This window comes from Aulonocara sp. 'chitande type north' Nkhata Bay, linkage group LG22 (assembly GCF_057382095.1).
Source record: "Aulonocara sp. 'chitande type north' Nkhata Bay isolate Kocher_YH1m ecotype deep benthic linkage group LG22, A_spYH_male_GT1.1, whole genome shotgun sequence".
Lineage (NCBI taxonomy): Eukaryota > Metazoa > Chordata > Actinopteri > Cichliformes > Cichlidae > Aulonocara > Aulonocara sp. 'chitande type north' Nkhata Bay.
In genome coordinates, this window is record NC_141364.1 from 19207448 (window position 1) to 19218151 (window position 10704).

Genomic DNA, 10704 nt, shown 5'->3' on the forward strand with positions numbered 1-10704 from the left:
ATAGTGCTGTTGTTCACTGTTTGATGGGATGACCTCGAGTTCCCCTGGTTACTGCTGAAGCTGGAGAAAAAGAGAACGAGAGCAGCGCTTATGCTCCCCCTTGTGTGTTCCAGGAAAGAAACACTGACCCACTATTGACATTTGTGTGTTTGAGGAGTTAAATGTTACATTACACAAAGGTCAGAGAAGAGTAAACGGCTAGAGGCAGAGATGGAGAAAGCGGGAGAGGCAGTTTTCTTTTCCTCGGTTCCTTTCTCTTGCAAAAATGAAATTGAAAGCGCTGAGGGAAATCGCATTGTTCTCCCTCACTGTGATGAAGAGCGGCGCTGAGAGAATTCTTCCAGGAAAACCTCTGAGGCGTGCGTCAGAGCCGGGCAGGCGTTAGTATGGCTGTGTGTGCGAAAGACAAGTGGCAGTGATAAATAATAACATGCTGTGAGAATATGAAAAATGTGATCTTTATTCAACAACTCCACACATATTTCAAATATACATATTTACATATTTTATACAATGAATATAACTCTTGTGTGTAACCTATCCGGACTAAAAATAGCCTCTAGGTTGTGTCACAAATACATAATTCACAGTGCATTATGAAGATTGTGCACCCGTGTCAGTTTACATGTCACATGAAGGCGTGACTCACTCTACATGTATGAAACAGAAACAACATCGTTAACCTCTTAAATTAATTTCGCTGTGAAGGACAATTGCGATTGTCACGAGTCTCCTTCCATCTGGTCTTCTCGAGCAGATGAAAGAAAGAAAGAACCGCGAGATGCTCTATTAGCCTACTGCGTGACTAAAAAGAAAGAAAAATTAATGCGCAACACTTCTCTGATGTGCCAGATTTAGTACCATTGTCAATAAATTGTACCAGAGCAAAACAGCTGGCTATAATAGCTTGAATGTGGCTGAAACTCTCTATTTGCTTTTCACAAACGAACAGTGTATCTTAGAGCGTGGTACAAAATGTCACCAACTATGAAGACTAGTCTCCATGGATCCGTAGCTTTCAAAACAAGAAAAAAGGAAAGGGGGGAGTTTAAAAATAAAAAATAAAAAGTACCACTAAAGAGGTGAAACAGTCTGAACAGATTCTTCCAGCCAAGGTCATCACCATTCTCTGCAGACACGCCCAAGTGTTGAGTCATCAACAGACAACCAACATCAAATATCGCCTGACTGCGACTGATTCAGAGTCATTCAGTTTATGAAACACAGTGATACGGGCACAACACTCAGCACACAGCTCGGCTTTTGTTAAAGCAAAACAGGTTCACATAATGTTCCGACAGAAATGAACAAAACAGGCTCGACTGCTCAGCTGGGAAAGTCTTCATTTTTCTGCAATGCGTCGGTTTCCAATTTAAGTGCATATTTGGCACATTTCATGAACAAATGCAGATTTTTTTTGATTGCATCGGTGCTTGTTTTCCCTTTTTTTTCTTTGATTGATTGAACCTGATGCCATCGGGTTCAGGAATTATTCAGTAATCTCTGATGCTGCTGATTCATGTGGCCAAGTGTTTAAAACCAGGGTTGCTCCCAGCATTTAGGTAGTTAAACCAGAAGCATTAGTGTTGGGTTTTAGCTGATGGCAATTGCACATATGCAGGATTTCAGACATGCTGGATGGACTGATGCTCATATTTGTGTTCGGATTCAACCTTTAGGCAAGATATTCAGCTTTGAGCTTGTGCCATAAATGTTAAACAGTCTTAACAGTTCTAAATGATAAAATGACCGAGATGTACTTTTCTCTGTTAGCCATTAACAAGGACTTGTGTCAGCATCGTGTGTGTGTGTCGAGCTCTTACCATTTTTCTGCCAGTCTTACACCAGTAACACCCTGCCTGTCTCAACCTTCTGTGCGTGGTGTGAAATTTGTAAATGCGCTCCATTCGCGGAGACAGTGCCAGATTGGCAGTGAGACACCTTTGTAGTGTCCCGCTGAGGATGACACATCAGTCCTCTGCTATCCATCTTTCTCACTTTATGTCACTGTCTGCTTCAAGACGTCAAGCTCGTGCTTGGCGGTCCTCGAGCTGATCGGTGAGTCAGCTGGTGAAGCCTGCAGTCTGGTTAGAGAGTGAGAGGAACAACATCCTGGTCTCCTCGCCTCCCGCTCAAGATTCAGCTAATGCTTTATGAAGTCTCATGAGTTCACGCTGAGAACAAACATCAATGACTTCTCTCCGACTGGTTATTAAATTCCCGTGACACTCTCGGAGAAGCCTGTGGAGATTTTTTTTTTTTTTTTAAATACACGATCTGGCTTATTTCTGTCATGGTTAATTCTTCTAGCACCAAATAATTTCCAAATCACACATACAGAAACACAATGAGTGATCATTGTGAACAATGCCCTTAGCGAGTAACATGTATACGACAACAAAATACAGTACAGTAAGATTTTGTAGAAAGCTTGAGGGTGTATGTACACACAACAGTACACAAATGGGTTTCTAAAAAGTGCCAATGTAAAAAAAAACCAACAAAACAACAAAAACAAAACAACAATGAATCCCTCATAGTTTGTTTTGGTCCCTCAGTCAGACTCAAATCGAATCCGTCAGCAGAAGAGGTCGTCGTCCTCTTCCGCATCAAAGGATGGCACCGTTTGTTCGGCCGAGCTTACTTCCTGGTCACCCAGCGCCGCTTCCCGGGACGATGGCGGCACGTGGAACCACGGGTGAGCGAGCAGCTCAGTTGCTGTGAGTCTCTCAGAGGGTTCTTTCCTCAGCAGGCTCTGGAGCAGACACTTGGCCTTGGGAGACAAACCTTCAGGCAAACAGCACTGGCCTCTGCGAATTTTGGAAAAAAGTGTGGCCGGGTCCGGGTCGTGGAAGGGGTAGCGGCCGACCAGCATGGTGTACAGCATGACCCCGAGGCTCCACATGTCGGCCATCTTGCCGGAATAAGGCGTGGAACCGCTGAGGATCTCTGGGCTGACGTAGGCAGGGCAGCCGTGGGTGTCTGACATAGAGTCATCCTTGGGGTCCTCCAGGACGCGGCAGTCCTCAAGGCTTTCTAGTCTCACCTGCGTCCTGTAAAGCAAGTAAAACCAAAGGTCAAGATATCTGGAATGGACTTCAATAGCACAAAATGTCAATATATGTATGTTTGAGCCAAACCGCTATTGCACAAAAATAACCACAAGAGAGGGCTTTAATTTTACTGTAAAGCAGCATAAGTACAGTGTGTTTCCTTCCTCTAGCTTTAATCTGTGCAACAGACAGATGGACAGACAGTTTTACACACACACACACACACACACACACACACAGAAGTGAACTTACTACGACCCAAGTGCGCCACTGTGATTCCCGTTTAAGAAGCAGAGCTGCCTAAGCAAATTTCCAATGACTTCCTGGCACTCACATGGTCATGTAAACACACATAAATACACTACACCAACACCCCCCTCCTCCTTCTTTACTCTCACACACACAATGCTATATTTAGCCAAGTTAATGACAGGACGTACATTTAGTCCTGCAGCAGAGCAACTAAGACTGTGAGAGCACATTTTTTTTTCAGGATGAGGTACTCACCACTGAAACGCTCTTGCGCAAAGATAGAACATTTGATGGGAAACTTTTGCCATTTCCATGGGCAAAAAAATATGTCATGCATTTTTCTACTTTTTTTTTCTTTTTACAGCAGCAGATACAGACTGTTTTTAGTTCTAATTTAATTTGTGTATAATGACTGGAGGGGATTTCATCAAGTGAAGCGCACATAAAGAGTTCTGTTGTATCTCAGTCTCGGGGGGTCGCCCCAGTGAGACACTTGAGATGTCAGATGGACTGACTGCAGACAAAGAAAAAGCCACGGAGACAGGATGAAAAGAGTGACAGCCAGAAGGACCAAGACGGAAAAGCAAATGATATTTAAACAGCGAGATAGTGGAGGAGATATGTCAGGAGAGGAGAAAGGAGATGGAGACAGAAAAGGAAACAGAACAGAGAGAGTTAGAGGGGTGGAGAGAATGACTCATCCTACTGTTGAGAGTACATATCTCCTCTCCTCCTCCTCCTCCTCTCTCGCTCTCTCTCTCTTTCTCGAGCCGAGGCTATCTGCACCTGGGTCCCACACTTGCGGCGCCAGCCATCCCATAATTACCCTCAAATGGCTGTTGCCACATCAGTGACGCACGGGAAGGCTGGCCTGACTGTGAAGCTCTGCATGCTTCAGAGTGCTAGTCACCTTTCCTAAACTGGCTCTCCCAACTGCACTGTGTATGTCTCTGTGTGTGTGCGAGTGTGTGTGCGAATGCAGCTAGCATTTGTCAAAATGTTGTGACTTTCTCTGTCGCTGGCTTGGCCGCTGCATTGTTGGCCAGGACATCGCATCACGGCTTGTGCGCTGGGGTTTGAAAGATGCCTGATTGTGAATTTTGGAGGAATGGATGACGGAATAAATGAGGTCATGCAGAATCGTAAGAGCTCAGTGAGCCTTAAGTTGTTGTCTGTCTGTGTTTGGACAAAAGAGCAAAAGAGGTGATCTCAGGGTGAACAAAGCTGATTTTCTGGAAATGAATACTGCCAAATTCCATTATGTCACAGAGCCGTTTAATGTTATCAGCAAAGCCTGCAGGTTAGTCACGACAGGATGCTTTTGAGTTTTTTTGTTTTTTTTTGTAGTGGCGCTTTGAAATGTTACCACAAAAAGTGCACAGAGAAGTCTGCATGAGAAAAAAAGATGCCGTCACCACACATCTTCACGGGTCGAGCAGGTCAGCCTACCAACATTAATGTTGCAGTGTCGTCGCTCCGTTGACGAAATACTGAACTGCCAGCAACAAGCCACTTGAACTTGCAATGGACCGCAGCTTTACAGCTCTGAATGCGCGAACATGCATGGACGGACACATGCACACGCACGAAGAAAAAAAGAAAAAAGCTGTGCAACACCCCCCTCCCTCCCCTCTTCCCCTCTGCCCATATACACAGTGACTCATCGCTCTGCAGCCATATAGCTATCAGAGGGACGCGACTAACTTCAACTTCTCTCACTGGCTGTCTGCTCTCATTCATCGACTGTAACCCAGCTAACCCAGAGGTCATGACTGAAGAATGTTACTGTTCAAAAGTCTCCATGAAAAAGGCCCTTTGGAGAGCCGGATTGGGGGGTGGGGGTGGGGGTGGGGGTGGGGGGGGTGGAGGGGATCAGTGGACGCTTACAGAAAAGAGAGTGACGCAAGGGCAAAGAGGCGACAAACAGTTTTGCAAGCATGGATTTTGTGTATCTTCCTGAACTATATCTGGCACTGGGAGATGCAGGCATTTAGATGTGTGTGTGTGTGTGTGTAGGTGTGTGTGTGTGGGAGCAGGTTCAAAGCATACTACTTCATGGATGTAAGTGAATGAAATCTTGCTGGACACGCCATTTATCCTGCAGCATTGCTATGATGTAATTTATTAATAAATGATGAGTAATAAATGCATTCTAAGATATAGACCACAGAAGGTATGATTTTCTCATTCAGCAGCCTCGTCTCGCAGCTCTGCCAAACTACCACCCACTACATTCACACATGCTTGCCTGTGCACAAGCATGCAAAACAAACACACAACGCTGCATACAAAGAGACACATCGAGAGTGAAATAGGGAGACAGACAGAGAGGGCGAAAATCTGGGAAGCTAAGCAGTCTGCCTCCACAAGTACAGAACCTCCTACTCTATCTGTGCCCACATTGATATCTGCACACATGGCCTGTGTGTGTATCAGCTGCTGCTGTCTTCGCTCTGTGTTTTCACTGGCATGTGCCACTACACTAGATGTTTGAGAGCATTCAAATAAATCTGTATAGCTGAGATCAGTGTTAAGGACTGAGAGCAATTCGAGAATCGTGACAGGTGAATCCTCACCTTTTGTCATCAGTGAAGACAAACTTGCGTAATTTCAGGTCACCCAGCACAATGCCTGCCTGGTGGCAGTGGGCTACAGCCAGGGCCACCTGACGGAAGAGCCTGCAGGCATGTCCCTCGTCTAGTCGGCGACAGCTCTTTACCAAAGTGTGCATGTCCCCAAAGTCTTTATCCAGGAACACGTAGGCCTTGCGCTCACCGAGGATGATGTCCCTGATGCCGGCCACATTCTTGTGTGCTGGTAGAATACCATAGGCTCTGATCTTTTCCTGGTATACCCCCATATCAAAGACCTGGAAGAAAGATGGGAGGAAAAGGAGGGATGCAGGATGGAAATTAGAAAGATGGGTAAGGAGGAGAAGAGAGAGAGTGAGTGTGAGGAGGAGGAGGACGAGGCAATAGGTCAGTGTGTTCTTAATGATCATCTAAGTAAGCAACCATGAACATTTGGCAGCGACATAAAAAAGGCTTGGGATATGCTTTGATTCCAGCTCAATACATTGCTTTTGCAAGCGCGTGACAAATGAATCATCAAAGCGTGAAGCGATTAACTTTATTAATCAACAAAGCCAAACGCCTGCAGGTCTATCGTGCAAAATAAACAGGGATCTGGAACAGTGGAGGACCCTGTCCTTATCGGGAAAGATCCTTATCACGAGAGCCTTTTTGCCTCACATGTTTGCATTTTTGTGTGTCACAGCGTGGCGTACTGCGGTGACGTGTATGCAAATGAGCCCAGTTGACAGACACAGTGCGAAGCACCGGTGCCAAGGATTGGTGGGCTTCAGTATGATAGGCTGAATTTTCACAATACAAAACAGGCAACACAGGGTTTGGCTGCTCTTTCACGACGTGTAAAAATGAAAGGAGCCTTATCAGGTTCAGACATTTAAAAAAATAAAATAAAAAATATATACAATGAAGTAAGACTTTTATTATGGAAATCGTGACACATTTCGCGTGAGAATGACATCTGGTGAAAAAGTCAGCCAAATACGGATGACATGTCAGACAGGGTATTGGGCAATGGGATGTCTTGAAACATCCTTCATTCAAAGAAATTGCACAATGACTGGATTGCGCATACCTTACACAGTAGTTCAATGCCAGTATCGGTGTTCATCGCGCTGTGCATGCATTCCCGGTCCGCCAGAGGTAGAAGTAGATACGATCCTATGCTGGACGGTCCCTGGTGAGTCGGTGGGACAGAGGTTAAGCCGGGGCTGACCGGGGATCCGGGAGAGGTGCCGAGGAGTCCCTGCGTGTCCCCAGCCTCGGCGCTCAGCCGGGCGCATTTGGCCGGCGGCTGATCGTCTGAATCAAGCCGCTTGTGCGCGAGTCTCCCCGCGCGGATGCAAGGTGCCCGGCTGCTCCACTGCAAGTTCATCCTGATAGGCCGATTCACCATGAAAGCAAAAAGAAAAAAGAAAAAAAAGAAGCGAGGTCCGTTCCGTCTGCTTTTAGATGCTCCCTTTGACGGTTAAAAGAAGCTACAAACTGTGCTCTCCATTTCTCCGTAGAAGACTCAGCACTGGTGACACATAAAAGAAACTTCAGCGGATTTTGGTAATAATCCAAATCGACGTCCTTCTGTAGAGTGAGTGCTCGTGGCTTCTGAGGTCTGTGTACTTTTGGTGAGAGGAAAAAAAATCCGATCCCTCATAGCCCAGAGTCAGTGTTTGTTAGAGAGAGAGAAGAGAGAGAGAGAGGAGAAAAGAGAGAGGACACAGAGAGAAAGAGAGACCGCCTCACACTCAAAGAGTGGCTGAGAGTGAGTGAGCTCCAGTGATGTTGAGCTCTGAGCTCAAACACTCCGCCCGACCAGTCCAGCCTCCTGGTGACACAACCATTGAGCAATCCTGCTCAGCGCGGCTCTGATGACACTACCCACTGTATTAGCTTTCTCAGACGACTTCGTGAGCATATGCTTCAAACATTATTTATTTATTTTTCCTAACCAGTGTGTCATGAATCTTCAAATTCCCCCATAAGAGTTTTTTTTGCTGATACCAAAGGAACTTGAGGAGCTGATGAGAGGAGTGAAGAAATCATCTGTTACTTATCAGCTGCCTCATCAAGCATGCACATGTTTTAGGCAATAATTAACAATCCTTGAAGTACCTTGTCTGACTCAGTTGTTCCTTAGTGTTCGGCTCTTATTGCCCTTTATTGCCAGTTGTAACATTTTCTCCACAGACCTCTGCGTGGCACCGGAACTGTTTGCTCTCTAAACGCTGGGCTTCAGGTGTGAACCAGCCCATACAAAAAGCTTCAGTGTGCTAGCTTGAACTCTGGCTTTAACAACACCATGATATTTTCCCATGCTGGGTCTGTGGATATGACTCACCCCCGTAAAGCTGTAGTTTTGTTGGGCTATAAGAACTCACAGAAAAATATGCCAGCTTGGCTCTGTAAACAACATCATAGCAGCCGGGCTAAGGTGAAACCACTTGTACATCAAGCACCCCTACCAAAGGAGCCAAATGCTGTGCAATTCTTTATGAGAATTATGCAATGATAGGAATCAAGCGAACGATGGACCGTCAAAAATTCAAGGGTGAAGTGCAGGATATAGTTTGAAAAACATTCCTGTGATGAGCGCTGAGACGAGTCCTGTTGGGCAATTATAAATGTGCATGTTTGTGTGTGTTTGTCGGGGTGTGTGCACACGTGTGACCATGTGCGTGTTGCGCAAGAGTTTTCTTTTTCCACTGCTTTATGTTGAATGAGCACAGTGGCTGCAGCAGAGGCTCACTGAGCATTCACTGAAAACAGAGCAGCAGCTGGCCTGTGTGCGCGTGTGCACCGTCAAACCTCTTTAGTGCGGCCAATCCTGCCAATCAGAAGCAGGCCGTTCCCAGTCGTTTCTTTTCACATCTCTAACACGGTTCCTTCCACAACATGCCACACACTTAACCGGGTCACAGCGGTTGGGCACAGCTTGATTCAAAAAGGTCATGCAAACCTGTTTCTGCAGGCTGTCCAAACATGGATGAGCTGCAGATTCCATAGGAATGATGGCTGTTATTTTTAGGCCTTGCATTCTTTCTTTGCGCAGTGGTCGTCCTACGAAAAAGGTGACTCACTCAACTGATTGATGCATGCGTGTCTCTGTGAGCAAGTGTCTTTGTCATGCTGCTGAGCAGGCACGGGAACAGGTTTCCTCTCTCTCTGCCTTCCCTCTTTTTCTTTTTAAGAAGTCGAACAAACAGGATGAGCAGTCACTGTGGGAATGGGAGGCAGAGGTACTGAAGGTTTATTGTTATGTGACATCAAAGTGATTATGTGTGTTTGGAGTCTGTTTGTGCGTGACACGGTGTTTAGGAGGATACTGGAAAAGCTGACTTATTTGTGTTGGCTGTGATTGAAGAAAGCTTGTGTGCGCATGTAAGGTCACATTTTGTATCAGTGTAACTGAGAGTTCACGCTGGAATATCACATCACGCAAAGTCACATCAAGATATGTGGGCTGTGGACTACACAATATAGATTTTATTGCCGAATAGCAGGTTGTAGCAGTATATATAGCTGGGCAGCCAGTGTGTGCCTCATGGTGTGTGTGGGTATGTGCATGTATACAGTGCCTGAGTAGGAGTGTTACTGAGTAGCCAGTGAGCTAGAAGTGAAAACAGTATTCAGGGCATGATCTTCCTTGTTATAATTAGCTGAGTCACTCACCACTGGCAGCAATAAAGAGAGACTGGGAATTGATCTGCTCTGAGAATAGTTCAAGTCTGATCTGGCTGACATCCAGGCATCACTGTGGGTTACTTTTCATTCATGCTCATTTTTACCAACGTACACAGACACATGCAATTAACAGAGCTGCAGATGTGAGACAGTAACTCAAGTTAGATGTATAGTCACCAGAATCAGCTCAGCCTGCTTTAGGCTACCTCTTTCTGTTGATACTTTAGATGCTTTATAATAATTAAAAAACTGTTAAATCTTCCACATGTTATCAGTTTCTGTGTTAAACATGATGAGTAAACAGCGAGAATGCTTCTTTCATGTGTGTTTTTTTTAAGTTTAGTTTAGTAATATGTTAAAAAAAGATTAAAGATTTGTTTTTATTTAGAACTGTTTTTTCTTTCTTTTTTTGACCCAAAAAAGAGTTACACACTGCACTTTACTCGCATCTATAGCCAAATTAGAATCACCAGTTGACCTAACATGTATTTCTCTGGACTGTGTGAGGAAACCAGAATACCCGGGGGTAACCTACACTAACACAAGGACAGCATGCAAACTCCACACAGAAAGGCCCTGCAGCCAGGATCTGAATGAAGAACCTCTGCGCTATGTGTTACCCACTGTACCAGTGAATGCTAGCGTCTATCCGGTTGTTCAGTCTGACGTCACTAGCCGTGTCTGGGTCTAAACTCCGCTGCAGGTCCATATATCAAACGATCACTGTGGCATTACTGAGAGTTGAAAAACTGTCTAAAGTCTTTCATCTTTAATAAAATGATCAGCGTTCTGCTCTACCAGGTGTAACAATTGAGTTTAACACCCAGGCATCCATGAAAACGGAATTTATGACATTTAACGGAGTTAGAAGTTAGCAGGGAGTTAGCTCGCTAGCTTCTATCTAAATACAATATAGCATGTCCTGACTGCGGGGTTTTGGAAACAAATTAAAACGTACAGCTCTGTTATCACTTCCAGCATAAATGAAGACAGAAAACTAAACAGCAGTGACGTTTGTAGGGTTACTGAAGTTGGGCTAGCTGGTATATAATGATGTGCTACGTGACCGCTAGCGACACAGCTACGTTAGCATAATATAAACAAGCTAACTTTTTTCCACTGGATAAAAGTTA

At 45.1% G+C, this 10704-nt stretch overlaps 1 protein-coding gene across 1 annotated transcript; it reads right to left on the reverse strand.

Moving 5' to 3' along the window:
• Window positions 1-451: 451 nt before the first annotated feature.
• trib1 (tribbles pseudokinase 1) lies at window positions 452-7669 on the reverse strand. The gene is made up of 3 exons (XM_086280355.1): window positions 6969-7669; window positions 5882-6174; window positions 452-3053 (listed from the first exon to the last, which is right to left on the reverse strand). The coding sequence occupies exons 1-3, from the start codon at window positions 7287-7289 to the stop codon at window positions 2579-2581; spliced, it is 1089 nt and encodes a 362-aa protein (XP_086136481.1). The 5' UTR covers window positions 7290-7669; the 3' UTR covers window positions 452-2578.
• Between the last annotated feature and the right edge of the window lie 3035 nt (window positions 7670-10704).